Raw genomic sequence first — 16,294 nt, forward strand, 5'->3', positions numbered from 1 at the left:
TTGGACCATTTAATGGCCAACAGGTCAGGATAGAATGTTGAGCACATCTTCTATCCTATTTCTGTTTGTGTAAAAGTAACTAATAATAATATTGCTCAAGTTGATGTCTTGACTAACTGTCAGGTATTTTCTGTTTCATATGGGCCATAACATTACAATCAACCTGAACATTAAAGATCAAAAAGATAGATGAGCGGAAATAGAAATAAGAAAGTAGTAGAAGATGAAGAAGAAAAGGACTAAAATAAGATGAAGATGATGATGACATCGATGATGAAGAGAATAAATTGAAGAAATGTACATGTACAAGAACATATAAAGATAGAAAGAAAATAAACAAAATTGATACAACAGCCTACAGATGGACAGCGAGCACACCATCTGGTCATACAATTGAAGAGTGGAGACATGTCTTTCTTCACTACTGTGGCTATCAGGATGGGCTTCATATCATGAGGACAGAGGTTGGTTGTTTTGCAAGTGCAATGAACGACTAGTTTTCTATAATTTTGACCTCTTGTGCAAGTCCATTAGTGCATTCAAGGTTAAGCTTGACCTTAAAAGATACAGCAATAAATAAAGAAACTATGAAATGCAGTCATCACTTGCTATATCATTTGTTGGCTTAGCCTTCATCATTTTTTAGGAAGAGTTATTTACATAGCATATTAGATTTTACATCAATTGCTAGGACAATAATCAAATATAATAAATAATTGAATCCACTGCTAGTTCACTATTTAAATGGTTATCAATATCTGCCAAGACATTCAATTGTATGTTTAGACAATTTGAGTGGACTAAACAACTGCTTAGGACACCAGTTAATGGTCTATCACTGCATGGCATCAAATGAATTGCTTAAGTGTTTAAATGGCTATGCATCATCTATAGCAAGATGTATGTCATAACACACCCTGAACCTTCAATTGCAACACTTTGAATAAATTTACTTCAGACTTTCTGGATTTTGTTAAACAAAGTGAATTAGTTGACTCATACTAATTGTTAATTGTTTAATTAAAAACAATGTAGGGGAAAGGATTGTCTTGTTCATTTGGATAATGTTCGTGTCTGGATTCATGCGTTTTCTTATCATACAGATATATTTCAGAAGCCAATTATTAGTCAAATTTTTGTTATGTTTGATTGCAGTGGAGGGAATTAAGGCCCTAAACCCATCTGATTTTAATGGTTTTAGAGCACTGAGCATGCAATGCCCAAAGATAAGATGGAATGGATGAAGCAGCAATTTGAAGCAGGAGGGGATGAATGAATGGCAGGCTCATGGCTGAAGGTGGAAAACTAAAATTTGTGAAAGGAAATGTTAAACTTTGCATGGAAGCTTGCTGAACATCTTATTCATGTAAGGGGAGTGGTTGGCTTAAGCAAATTGATAAATTAAATGATAGTGAAGATGACGGACAGTGGAAAGAAAAGAGTGAGATGTCCAGCCAGACCATTGTAGTAAAAAAAAAAGCTTTAATGGAGCAAGGAGTGAAGCCTTGTTCATGTGATGAAGATTTGATAAGATTTATTCCGTTTTCTGGTTCCCCCTTTCTCTATTGCAAACTGGATATGTTCAGATTTAGGCTTTGTTCTTAAGAATTCACTCAAGGATTCCATTGTCTTTTTGCAAGATTCAATCTAAAGAGCCAGACGACTATTGTTTGTAGATACAGTTGTGAGGATCAATACATCAAGTTATTATTAGAGCAAAGATATTCTACAAAATGCTAGCAAACAATGGCAAACTTGATGATATTGATATGCAGGTAGACGGTTTATGTGATAATTTTCTTCATATTCTGGATTCTGCTGAACTCGAAGATGCAAGTGTTAGGCCACACTCTACATGAGAGTGGATATCTGAGGACTATCTTGTTATCTCTCATCTAATGGTTGACAGTTTACTGATCAGAAGTTCAATTGATAAACAAGCCAAAAAAAATGTAGAGAATTCATGTGTTAAGGATCCTCCAGAGGGGCACCTGTTGGTAGTTTGATAGTCATTCAAACAATTTTTTACCTCAAAGCAAAACAACCCCCCAAAACTCTAGGTGGCTCTTAAGAGTTTCTATGCACTTATTGTCATGTGATTTCGATTATCTGTGCTGACCATACAGAAAGGGTAAGTCTTATCCTTTGTTTGCTAAATTGACTGTGTGTGGTGTATTATAACATTTCATCTGGAACAAGATAAACCCAGAACATGCTTTTTCCTTTTTTTCTTTTGATGGATCAATGATTTAAATTTGAGGCACAGGCTTGCATCAATCACTAGCTGACATGGTATATGCATTGATATCGGGGTAGCATGCGATTGGTACGCTCCGATACAAAACAGGAAAAAATTAAAAAAAGCGTACTAGGTACAGGTTTTGTATGCTATAGGGTGCTTCAGGCCTGGTTTGCTAATAGTAGCTGGTATGGGAGTACGTGGTTCTTCAATCCTTGGTATGCTTCCAGTATTACATTGTCTATTTGTTTACAATATATCACAACTTATATTTCAGAAAGAAATGGAAGTCCAATGTTAGCTTTTGTTGTGTATGCCTTGTTTTTGTGATCCATTTCCATCCGTCCTTGGATGTCAATAAATCGTAGTGTGTCTATGCATTTAAGGTGGCTATGATATATAGACTAATATCATGATTATTTTGACTTGCTTGACAAGTGATTAAGCTATAAGAGCTCCCAATTTGTTGCATTATCACATGCCTCACTCTGCTTTATGGTTCTTGGTTGTGTAAATTTAGACAAATTGATGGCAACACCTGCCAAAATTTTGCATGAATGTTTCTTGCATTTTGCCTTTTTGATGTAGGTGAAGTCATTAATTGAAGATGCAAAAGCTGGTGCCCCTCTGAATGTTCCTGGCAGCTCTAGTAGCACAAATGCTGTGGCAGGCAACCCATTGCCTTCCATGTTCGCTGCTGGCAGTGCACCTCCTCTTTCACCTAGAAGCACTTCTGGATCTCCTCGTGTTGCAAAACGTGGTACAGGGACTGGAGTTTCATCCTTTGGATCTCCACTAAAATTAGTTAGCGGGCCAGTGAGAGAAATCATACCTCAAGTACTGCCTTCAGATTAAATTTTGTCATATGTAGTCAATAACATTTTCTCCAAGTGGCTGGGAGTTTTACCACATATGGTTCTCACTGACTGATTCATACTGTAACAGTTCTATTTCAAAAATGGGCGTCCACCTCCTGAAGAACTTAAAGAGCAATGCGTATCTAGAATTGATCATATTTTCTTTGGCCACATGGATGGACTACAAATTCATGGTGAATGACTTATATGAGATTCCCTTTTGTGTCAGTTTGTTAATTGCATCTCAAGCATCTGAATATTTTGTGTTTTTGCAAAATCAGAATTTAAATCCGTCACAAAGGACATCTGCAAGCTACCATCATTCTTTTCCACTGCTCTTTTTAGAAAAATCGATGTTGATTGGACTGGAACTGTAACAAGGTATGCAAGTTTTCTATTTTCTGAGATTTAAGATGCAAGTTCATAGGCTAAAGTCATTTATGTTTTTATTTATGATATTCAAATGTATCCATGTTAACTTATTTTTTTTAGCTGGTGATAGTTTTTAAGTCTTTCTTGTCTGATGATTATCACTTCCTCATTTCCTGTACTATGGGAGTGCTAGTGGTCCTTTGTGGTCAATTAACAATAGATATAAAACATGGCTTTTGCAATTTGATCATCTTGTTATTAGTTTTTGTTTCGGAATCTTTCCTGTTTTCATTTGAGAAGGTACTTGTGCCTCCCAGTCTTTATATCTGTGTACTTTGAACCCCTAACTTTTTTTCATATGTGGTAGGGCTCTAGTTCTAGTGGCCTACCATGTAAGTGTTGTGTTTTAAACGCATAGTGACTACTTTGAGATATGGACTATATTAAGTACCATTTCGCTTAATTTAATTTATGAGATCGCTGGTAAATTATGCTTCTAGTTTGATTTGATCTCATCCATTCATCAATTTAACTTATAGGGGTACATATAAGTTGGTCTAACCTATTAAGTTAATGGGCTGACTTGATAGAATGGTTAGTCTGAGTGAAAAATAGAGAGTCTCATAAACATGATTGCTTGGTCAGAGAACTTGGACATAATCTCAGTGAAGTTAACTTCATTACCAGATGAATATATGAATAACAGATTATCCTTGGAAAGACTTGTTAACACATTCCTCCCACAGAAATGATAGGCCTGAGGGTGTTACCACGTCCAAGTTCACTATGGCTGATTTATATCTCTAATGGTGTTGAAATTTTTGCTGTTCTCAGAATCTTATGAGGCCTGTAGACGATGATAGCAGGCTATGGTTGTGACTTGTGAGATGGACTGCATTCCTATACATGTACAAGTCCTCAGAAGCCTCCACAACCTTTTTATATAGTTATTTACTCAGTGGACTGGTGGAGTTGTATGTCAACCTTTCTAGTTTGACTCTTGCAGCCGTTGTTTGGTTCTTTATTGTCTTCTCTGTTATATATTTTTGAGCTGTACTTCTGTTTCAATTCATCATAAAACTCTAAAGTATTGACGCCTTTTGTTATATATGTATATATATATAACAAAAGCCTAATCCTAAGGCTCTGATACCATGGGGGACCGGCAGGACCGATGGGGGGAGCCTCCTGGTTAAAGGAGAAAAAACCGTAATATACCTAATCCTAATCCCAAAGTTTATGTTCTGGAACCTATGAGTAGGATATTGCTCACTCTAAAATAACAGAGAGCGAGGCCCGCCAAGATACTACTAACAGATTACATATTAACCATGAACTATAAACTAAACCTTCAAAGATTAAGGTTCAAGTTTAGGACTTTCACAGCCATAAATTTCCTGAGGTACAGATATAGTACACAGTTCAATTAATCTAGATTAATATATACTAGACTACCTATATTTTATTCTAGATTTATATTAAGATTAACTATCTATCTTATATTATAATCCTAATCTATACTATAATGACTCTATTCTACCAAAACTAGAATTTTACTCGAGTATTCTACTCTACTAAGACTTATCTAACCTATTTATATTACTTAATAGGTTACTTATCCTATGGTTATTTAATCCTAGTTGGGTTGCCTAATCCTAGACTATAGATACTAAGGGTGGACAATGGACACACTATTGGGTAGGCACCGGACTATAGGTTTTCTAAAGGTGAACCTAAAGATAAACTCTAAGGTTGGACGATACTAACACCTAAGGTTGGATACTATGGGTGAACAATCCTAAACTACGAGTGAACCTAAGGTTGGTCTCTAAACTTGGACACTATAGGTGGATGGACAACACTAAGGCTGGACACCTAGAGTTGGACATTGAGGTTGGACACCTAATACTATTGGTGAACACAGAGTGGAAGCTACTAGGCGGACACTATGGTGGATGACAGAGTGGACGCTACTATGGATGCTATGGTGGGCACTATGAGGTGAACACTAGTGAATGGATACTACAGGGTGAACTCTACAGCTTGCTTACAGGTTAAGGTACCTAAGGGTTACTTATCTAAGGTTTACCTATGGTCACACTATAGGTTATCGAGGAGTGACTCTTATATTGATCTACTTATGCGTGGTTTCCTAAAGTCATGCTAAGGTTTTCCACGAGTTATTTATGGGTTTCCTAAAGGTTTTCCTAAGGTTAACTAAAGGTTACTAATTTACAAACTAGGTTTCCTAAAGAGTTAGAGTTAACACCTATGGTTATACTAAGAGTTGTACTATGGATAACTACGAGTTAGACTAAAGCTATCTAAAGTTTACTTAACTTACACTACGAACTATGCCTAAGGTTACCTATGGTAAACTGAAAGTAAGTTACACTAAGAGTTAGCTAAGGTTACTTACTAACTAGGTTACCTACAGATTATCTTTTTTGATTTTTAATTTTTAATTTTTTATGTGTTTTTAGTAAAGTTTAATCTATGTTAAACGTTACTCATTCTATTATCTATGTGTAAGTTACCTACTTACTATATTTTTTACAATTTTTATAATTTTTTATAATTTTTTAAATAGTATTTAAATAGTACTAAAATAGTTTGTAAATAGTATTTTTGAAATAGTATTTTGAAATGGTGGGTGGTTAGGAGAATGATGAAGGGAAGAATATGAAACATACAACTACTGTTCTTATTATGCAAATAGTATGTAAATAGTGTTTTGCGAAATAGTAATTCCGCAGAAACAGTAATGAATAGTACTATGAATAGTAACTATGAATGCAGGATGCATGCAACGATGGAAGATGACGAAATTAAAGCTTATTCTAAAAGTAAATAACAAACATTAAAGATTTAGAACAATATTTAAATAAAGTAACACAGAGAAACAAAGAAACAAAGTAACTAAAATTTTGTTAAAACATGCATGGGTATGTATATATGAAAACACATGGAAAATTTATATGATGAAGGAAACAAAAGAGCAGTATAGATTTACAAAGGATGGAGAAAGCTTGCAGAGCTTGCTTTTCTCCGACTACGGACTTCTGGATGCAAACTTTAAACTTTTGTACAGGATTTTGATCAAACAGGATTTTTATATAAAGACTCAAGGGACTATACAAGGAACTATACAAGGGGTACAAAACAGAAAGGAAGAAGAGGATTATTTGGTGGAACACTTCTTTTTTGGCTTGTAACTTCTACCTGATATATGATCTTCAAAAAGCTCTCCAGGAAAGTCACTGGCTCTTAAGATTGCTTTTGAAGTACTATCGAGGCTCCTCTTCCTATGTTGGCATTTGGGATCTTCTTGTAGAAGCTTTGACGGTCATCTTGCTTGAGGGGGAAGTAACTTGGTGCTGAAGTAACTTGAGACTTGAAGTAACTGGACGATGAATCAACTTTGTTGGTAAGGTGGCCTACTGGTGAAGGGACTTGTCGGTGAAACATCTTCTTGGTGAGGTGGCTTGTCGGTGGCTTGGATGTCTTGCTGGTAGAGAAACAACTTTTGTTGGTGCAGAACCAACCTTTGGTGGCAAAGTGACTTTGCTTTGGCTTTGTTAGTGTAATGGTCTTCTGATGGCTTGTTGGTGAAGTAATATTTTTGCGGATGTGGTGACAGATGGGGGGACTATGCTGATGTGGATTTTCATGAAAAGTAGCTGAGTGTCTTCATGTGGGAGTATTTTTTTCTTTTTTGAGTATTTGCCTACGGATGTTACTTGATGATGGTGAGCAGGTAGTATCTATCCAGATGTGCTGTTTTTTGGATATTGGAGTTTTTGGACTTGATTTTGGACTGGATGATGAATTTGTGCTGGATGCTGGATTGTTGACTTGATTTGGCTGCGGTGGTGTTGTTCTCCTTCTATATTCTGGCTTGCCTCTATAAACATCTTCGAATCCAGGAAGAATTAAAAGGATGGATGATACTAAATATTGATTTCTGGTGAATGCTGTTGATGAACTATCGAATGTTGATCTCTTGGTGAATGCGAATGTTGATCTCTTGGTGAATGATGTTGGTGGACTAATGGCATTGGACTTTGCTGATAAGTAAATGATAGAGTATTGGTTGCCGAATGCTGGTCTTCTGGAGAATTTTGCTGGCGGACTGGTGGCTGAGTGCGAGCATGTGGAGGAGTATATTCAGGTTGATTTCTTTGGTGAGGATGCTTTAGAGGTTGATCTATCATAGTATTGCTTGATGATGATGATGAAATATGGATAATAATGTGGTGGTGTGGACTGGTCATCTTGATTTGGATAAGTACTGAAGAGTGGTAATGAGGCTTTCTTTGATGTGGAGAATGGTGGCAATGAAGGTGACGCCTATGGTGATAAGAGTGTCTCCGATGATCTTCTTGGGATGGCATTTGAAGGTGTTTGTTTGGTGGGGGATAAGGAGTGAGGGATGAGAAAAAATTCATATATGTATTTATAGATCATCTTTGGATATTCTTCGGATTCTTTGGATTGAATAATTCAGAGTTTGAATATTTTTAGTGATTGATGGAGAATCAAATTACTGTCTCCTGGTAATGGCTGTTGCTTACAGCTGTTTGTTGGTATCTGAGTAGGATTTTTTTTTTGTTGATTGATGGAAGGTCATATTTTTGCTTCTTTTGTTTGAATGGAATCTCTGTTTTTGAATGGTGGCAGAAAGTCGTTGTGGAATAATATCTTCTATTTCTTCTTATTTAGAAAGGATGAATTTGTTTAAAAGTGAAAGATGTAGAAAACAAACTTAAGCAGTGCAGATCTTGTTCAAAATAGGTTGAGAAAATCATTTTTCATATACATATATTCTATCATTTATGTAATGAATTTGAATAGGGTATAGTTATTTCGAAGATATCTTGTACTTTATTTTGAATTTGATCATGATAATTTTTTGGGTTTAGAAGGATATCTCAATATTTTTCTTTTTCTGGTAGGATACTGGATGGGTTTACTAAATCTGTTACAACCCATATTTTGTTATCTGACCAACATCTATAATTTTGAGATTTTGTAGCTTCCTAATAGACATCAATATAATTGACAAGATATAATCTTTTATGTCAAAGTCTCCTATGGGTTTATTTTTTAGGATGCCATCTTTATCCGAAAATTGAGTGTGTGAGGTAATAAATTTAAAAATAATAAATAATTTTAGTTAATTTTTTTTCTTCAATTTCACTATAGATTATCATGTCTATCTCTTTCTTATCATTTCTGAGTTTTTTTAAGATTGTAGAGACTGATTTTGGAAACATATTTAAAGAGTAATTGTAATTTATGAAAGCTAGTCTAACCGGTCCTTTATATAAAGATCTAATCATGGTATTAGAAGGATTCACATTTATATTTGGAATACTTAACTTTTGTCAGCACCAATCTAACATAAGATATTCACTAAGATCTTGGAGTATTTCTTTAATTTCACTAGGTTGAAGGATTTTGTCAAGAATAGTATTTTGGAGTTCAGAGAGTAATGTTTTTTTTGCTTTATTCCAAATTTTTAATCTTTATTGCTTAATAGAATGATAAGTCATTTGTTTGAAGTTTGAACTATTAGCATCTATAAAATTTAGTTCAGAATTAGATAAGGCTAGAATTTTAAAGTTACTTATATGCTAAGTAACTTCTATTTTTTTAAAGAGTTTTAAGATTTTTTTTTGAATAATTTTGTTTCCTTATTCATATTTTGGTATGGTTGTTTCTAGAAGTGTTGGGAAGATAGGAGTTTTTCTTTTTTCTTTTAAATTTTCAGGAAGGTTGCAGCAAAGGGTTAACTAGTAATCTAAGCTTAATATTTTTTTAAATATTTTTTCTTAAAATTTTGTTTATATTCTAATGTTAAGGAATTTGATTTTTGATAAAGGAATGTGGATATACTATAACTAGTTTTTTTAAAAAAAATGTTAAGGGGATTTAGGATGGACCAAAGACTTCTATATCTTACAGGTCAATGATTTTTATGTCTTAATTTTAAGTTCTCTGTTTTAGATTTTCATAAGGATTTAGATGATGATTGAGATCTTAATAAGGGTCTGTTAAGGTTTGGATTTCAAACTTAATTTCTTTTTTTAATAAGATTTGTTGTTCAAGAATTTCTTTATTAGATTGGAAGAGATTTAAGGGTTTGTTAAATTTTTTATCTTATCATAGATACTAGAATAAAGAGATGTTTTGTCATAAAAGGTAGGTAGATTTTGGGATACAATGAGTTATTGTATTTCTAACTTAGAGGTCCTAGGGTTCAGAAGTAATCTTATTAGGATTCCTAAGTTTTTTGGTATTTTTCATGGTAAGTATGGCCAGAATTTTTATGGATTTTCATTATAGATTTTAATCGGATATAATTTTATTTTTAGTTTAAAGCTGTCAGAAAAATAATTGCCTAGAACCATGTTTGAGACCAGATCTGGAACCTCTTTTTGGATTTTTGTTTCAGGATTAGTTTCTTCTAGAGAATTGATTTTTTCTAGATGATCCCTTTCCTGAATTTCATTTTTTAAGTTTTTTTACAGACTGTTGCATTATAATGTTTTTAAAGTTTTCATCTTTAAAATTTTTTAAAGATTGTTGAATTTTAATGTCTTCAATTTCAGATTTTGTATTAGTAGGTTGGTTCTGTATCATGTTTTTTGTCTCAAAAAAGGAATCCTTAGGTTGAGGATCTTTATCTTTTTGTAAGTATGGACAAAGATATTCAATAATTTTTTTGTTTTTCTCTCAATAAATTGATATTTTTTTTATTTATACAACTATATTCATTATCTTTTTTTATAATTTCAGAGTTATGTTTATTTGAATTTGGTTTATTAGCAAAGAAATCTTTTTTAAATATTCCTTTGTATTCAGAGTTGGGTTTATAAGTATAAGGTAGGGTTTTACTTAGGTGATTTGGTATTGGATCTGATGAATGAGTTTTAATTTTGGAGATGGGCCTAGGACTCATTTTATATTCATAGTCTAAGATTGGCTGAAATTGAGGATAATTTTGAAATTGATTTTTATCTTCATTTTCTGATTCAGAGTAAAGAGATTGGATGTCATCCTGATCATCATCTGGATAGCCTAAAATATCTTCTAGATACAAATCCATCTTTTGTGGGGAAAGTGACCAAGAGATTTAGGGTTAGGACAGACTGAAAGAGAGTGACTGAAAAGTCTTATGCCTATAAGGAAGATTACTGAAAGATAATTAGGAGTTCTTAGGAATGGCTAAGAATTCCCAAGTATGGAAAGGTTAGTCCCTAGAGAAGGCTAACTAAAATTGCTTACCTATCTAGAACTAACTAATATAAGGGTTTAATTCACGGCTATAACTACTTATACAGCTAGAAAACTCTATACTAAGAAGATACCTAATCACTAAAGAGGTTTCTAAGTTAGTTTCTAAGAAATAAATCTACTTGTCTGTAAGGGGTAGAATCCCAATTACCCTATTATGTTTTTAGATATTAAAGGATACAAAGAATAAAAATCCTATTTAGAGTTATCTGCTTTATAAGGTTAGCATCTAAATATTAGCTTTGACTAGGTTAGAGGTCTAATTACATGAAGAATGAGAGAATGTATATAAGAAAATTCATAAGTAACTATAAAAGGCTAAGATTCGTAATTACTTATCTAAGTAATATACAGTTAGAGACTATACTATACTATAAAGAATATAAAATGATACTTAATTGTAGAAAGAATAAAAGAATAACTAATAGAAGAAGATATTTAATACCTAGACTCTCTACAAGATCCTTACCATAACTCTATGATAACAATTCCAAGAGTGTAAAGATTTAGTAAAGGAAGATCAAGAAAAGATACCCATCTTAGGAGACTTAACAATATTATTAAGGTAAGAGGTCTTTTCCTTAGGAGACTTAACACAGCAGGATCTAAAATAGTACCTATCTTAGGAGACTTAATACAGAAGGATCTGAAACGAGGATCTGAAACGGTTACTCAATTTAGGTGCCAAAGGGTCTCTCTGCGGTCTTTACTGCCTGCGCTTGTTAGTGGCTCTCCCTGGTATTTCGTCGGCAATGGCATGTCCTGAAACAGCACTACATCCGGAGGTACACCCGAGTTTCCGCCAGTTATACAATCCGTCAGTTGTACAACTCCTGTGCTCTTCAGATCAAGTCTAGATGACTATCAGTCGAACAACCACTGTGCTCTTCGGACTAAGCTAAAGATTCTTACCAGAACTCACTGCTTCTCGGACCAAGCATGAGCAGTAGGGGTCTCAATTTAGAAAGATCTCGGTTTGAGCAGTAGGGGAGGGAGTAGTATAGAAAGATCTTGGTTTGAGGAGCAGTAGGGGCCTCAATCTAAATGCTCAGGCTTGGTCTGAGGAGCAGTAGAGTTCTGATAAGAACCTTTAGCTTGGTCCAAGAAGCACAGTTGTTGTACGATTGGTAGTCACCTAAGCTTGGTCTGAAGAGCACAGGAGTTGTACAACTGGCGGATTGTATAACTGGCGGGAACTCGGGTGTACCTCCGGGTGTAGGGCTGTTTCAGGACATGCCATTGCCGACGAAAGGCCAGGGAGAGCCGCTAACAGGCGCAGGCAGTAAAGATCGCAGAGAGATCCTTTGGCACCTAAGTTGGGTAATCATTTCAGATCTTCGTTTCAGGTCCTCCTGTGTTAAGTCTCCTAAGGTAGGTACTATTTTAGATCCTGCTGTGTTAAGTCTCCTAAGAAAAAGATTTTTTACCTTAATAATACTGTTAAGTTTTCTAAGATGGTATCTTTTCTTGATCTTCTTTTACTAAATCTTTCCACCTTTGGAATTGTTATTATAGAGTTGTGGTAAGGATCTTGTAAATATCCTAGATAATAGTATTTAGATATTAAGTTTCTTCTTCTATTAATTATTCTTTTATTCTTTCTATTTCTTATAATATGGTATACTTATAGTATAGTCTCTAGTTGTATAGATAAGCAATTAGGAATCTCATTCTTTTATTCTTTTATAGTTATTTAGAAATTTTCTTAGATACATTCTTTCATTCTTTTTGTAATTAGACCTCTAAACTAATATTTAGACGCTAACCTTATAGAGTAGATAACTCTAAATAGGATTTTTATTCTTTATATCCTTTAATATCTAGAAACATAATAAGGTAATTAGGATCCTACCCCTTATAGATAGGTAGATTTATTTCCTAGGAACCTTTTTAGTGATTAAATACCTTCTTAGTATAGAGTTTTCTAGCTGTATAAGTAGTAATAGCTATATGTTAGTTTTAGATAGGTAAGCATTTTTAGTTAGCCTTCTCTAGGGACTAACCTTTCCATACTTGGGAATTCTTAGCCATTCCTAAGAACTCCCAATTATCTTCTAGTCATCTTCCTTACAGACATAAGAGTTTCCAGTAATCTTTAAGATCCCAGGCACTTTCCTCTTGATCATTCTCTTTATAATCATAAAGTCTTTCCAGTCATCTTCCTAATTACTTAAAAGCCTTTTAATTTAAAATAGAATGGACCTGTATCTGGAAGATATTCTGAACTATTTGATGATCTAGATGATATCCAATCCCTTCACTCTGAATTAGACAATGAAGATGAAAATCAATTTCAAAATTATTCTCAATTTCAGCCAACTGAAAATAGATTGAGTCCTAGGCCAATCTCCAAAATTAAAATCCATCTATCAAATTTTCAAAATAAATCTCTATCCTATATATATAAACACAACCCTGAATATAAAGAAATATTTAAAGAAGACTTCTTTGCTAGTCATAATAGACTTAAAAAACAACGATTCCTCAATCTTTACAATGAAACCCAAATAGAAGAAATCCAATCTCGATACTTTGCCTTTATCAAAGTCAGGTAAAACTCTTATCAAATTCTTTAATTGGTTTGAGAAATATGATCATTTAAGTCAATCTAAATCTAGAACTAATAATAAATCAGTTTTCACATCCGTGACAAACATGCCAAATACAAAGTTAAACCTTAAAAATAAACATAACTCTGAAATTATAAAAAAGGTAAATGGATGTAATTGTATAAATAAGAAAATATCAATTTATTTGGAGAAAGACAAAAGAGTTATTGAATACCTTTGTCCATGTCTACAAAAAGACAAAGATCCTCAATCTAAGAATTCCCCTTCTAAAATAAAAGAATTAATCAAAACTACAAAAGACTCACCAGAACAAGTAGAAATACTTGAAGACACTAAAATCTTTAAAGATGAAAACTTTAAAAACATTATAATGCAACAGTCTGTAAGAGACTCAGAATTTTTAAAAAATAAAATTCAGGTAAGGGATCATCTTGAAGAAATCAATCCTCTAGAAGAAACTAGTCCTGAAACAAAACCTTAGAAAGAAGTCCCAGACTTAGTTTTAGGCAATTATCTTTCTGACCGCTTTAAACTAAAAATAGAATTATACCCGATTAAAATCTATAATGAAAACCCACAAAAATTTTGGACTAACTTAGGAACTTAGGAACTTTAATAAAATTACCTTTAAACCTTAGGACTTCTAAGTTAGAAATACAAGAACTTATTGTATCCCAAAATCTAGTTACCTTTTATGACAAACACCTCCTTATTCTAGTGTTTATGATAAGATAAAAAAATTTAACAAACCCTTAAATCTCCTTCAATCTAATGAAGAAATTCTTAAACAACAAATCTTGTTAAAAGAAGAAGTTAAGTTTGGAATCCAAACCTTAACCAGACTCTTGTTGAGATCTCAATTATCATCTAAATTTTTATAAAAATCTGAAACAAAGAACTTAAAACTAAGACATGAAAAATCTTTGGCCTGTAAGGTATAACAGTCTTTGGTTCATCCGAAATCCCCTAAACATTCTTCAAAAGAAAAGTAGTTATAGTATATCCACATTCCTTTATCAAAAATCAAATTTTTTAACATCAGAATATAAATAAAATTTTAAAAAAAATTATTCAGAGAATATTAAGTCTAGACTTCTAGTTAGACTCTTGCTAAGGTCTTTCTGGAAATTCAAAAGAAAAAAGAAGAATCCTTACTCTCATAACCCTTCTGAAAACAAATCATATCTAAATATGAATAAAGGAAAAGAAGTTATTCAAGGAAGAGAAACCTCAAAATTCTTTAAGAAAATAGAAGTTACTCAGTATATAAGTAATTTTAAAATTCTAGTCTTATCTAATTCTGAACTAAATTTTATAGATGCTAGTAATTCAAACTTCAAACAAATAACTTATCATTCTATTAAGCAACAAAGATGAGAAATTTGAAATAAAGCACAAAGAACGTTACCCTCTGAACTCCGAAATACTATTTTTGACAAAATCCTTCAACCTAATGAGATTAAAGAAATACTCCAAGATCTTAGTGAATATCTTATGTTAGATTGGTGCTGGCCAAAGTTAAGTATTCCAAATATAAATATGAATCTTTCTAGTATCATGATTAGATCTTTATATGAAAGACTGGTTAGACTAGCTTCCATAAATTACAATTACTCTTTAGATATATTTTCAAAATTAGTCTCTACAATCTTAAAAAGACTTAGAAATGATAGGAAAAAGATAGACATGATAATCTATAGTAGAATTGAAGAAAGAAAATTAACTGAAATTATTTATTATTTTTAAATTTATTATCTCATACATACTCAATTTTCGGATAAAGATGGCATCTTATAAAATAAACCCATAGGAGACTTTGACATAGAAGATTATATCTTAGTCAATTATATTGATGTCTATTAGGAAGCTACAAAATCTCAAAATTATAGATGTTGGTCAGATAACAGAATATGGGTTGTAACAGATTTAGTAGATTCCACATGCTCGCACTCAGCCACCAGTCCACCAGCAAAATTCTCCAGGAGATCAGCATTTAGCAACCAATACTCTGCCATTTACTTATCAGTAAAGTCTGATGCCATTAGTCCACCAACATCATTCACCCAGAAATCAATATTTAGTATCATCCATTCCTTTAATTCCTCCTGGATTCGAAGATGTTTATAGAGGCAAGCCAGGATGTAGGAGCACACCACCACAGCAGCCAAATCAAGTCAACAATCCAGCATCCAACACAAGTTCATCATCCAGTTCAAAATCAAGTCCAGAAACTTTAATATCCAAAAAATAGCACATCTGGATAGATACTACCTACTCGCCATTATCAAGTGACATCCGTAGGCAAATACTCAAAAAAAAATACTCCCACATGAAGACAAGCTCAGCTATTTTTTATGAAAATTCACATCAGCATAGTCCTCTCATCTGTCACCACTTCTGCAAAAATATTACTTCACCAACAAGCCATCAGAAGACCACTACACTGACAAAGCCAAAGCCATGCTTCCAGTCAAAGTCACTTTGCCATCAAAAGTTGATTCTGCAGCAACAAAAGTTGTTTCTCCACCAGTAAGACATCCAAGCCACCGACAAGCCACCTCACTAAGGAGATATTTTATCGACAAGTCACTTCACCAGTAGGCCACCTTACCAACAAAGTTGATTCATCGTTAAGTTACTTCAGCACCAAGTTACTTCACTCTCAAGCAAGATGACCGTCAAAGCTTCTATAAGAAGATCTCAAATGCCAACATAGGAGTCTCAACAGTGTTTCAAGAGAAATCTTAAGAGCCAGTGGCTTCTCTGAAGAGCTTATTGAAGATTATATGCCAGGTAGAAGTTACAAGTTAGAGAGAGTGTTCCACCAAATAATCCTCTTCTTTCTTTCTGTCTTGTACCTCTTGTATAGTTCCTTGTATAGTCCCTTGAGTCTTTGTACAAAAGTTCTGTTTGTTCAAGAGTCTTGTACAAAAGTTTGAAGTTTGCATCCAGAAGTT

At 33.5% G+C, this 16,294-nt stretch overlaps 1 protein-coding gene across 11 annotated transcripts in view; it reads left to right on the top strand.

The window, feature by feature from the left end:
* LOC105054477 (probable serine/threonine protein phosphatase 2A regulatory subunit B''delta) overlaps positions 1-16,294 on the top strand; it is a 50,449-nt gene that overhangs the window by 1,247 nt on the left and 32,908 nt on the right. For 10 of the 11 annotated variants that reach the window (XR_833597.4, XR_003802170.2, XR_012135494.1 and 7 more), the window contains exons 2-4: positions 2,828-3,076; positions 3,185-3,290; positions 3,378-3,477. Coding sequence is in view for 4 of the 11 variants with exons in the window: in XM_010935998.4 (XP_010934300.1) it covers positions 2,828-3,076; positions 3,185-3,290; positions 3,378-3,477 (455 nt within the window). In the remaining 7 variants the exon portion in view is untranslated. Of the gene's footprint in view, positions 1-2,827; positions 3,077-3,184; positions 3,291-3,377; positions 3,478-15,179; positions 16,131-16,294 lie in introns of those variants that run through there. The other variant, XM_073246058.1, reaches the window with a different exon arrangement.

Source organism: Elaeis guineensis, chromosome 11 (genome assembly GCF_000442705.2).
Source record: "Elaeis guineensis isolate ETL-2024a chromosome 11, EG11, whole genome shotgun sequence".
In the NCBI taxonomy this organism is placed as follows: Eukaryota; Viridiplantae; Streptophyta; class Magnoliopsida; order Arecales; family Arecaceae; genus Elaeis; species Elaeis guineensis.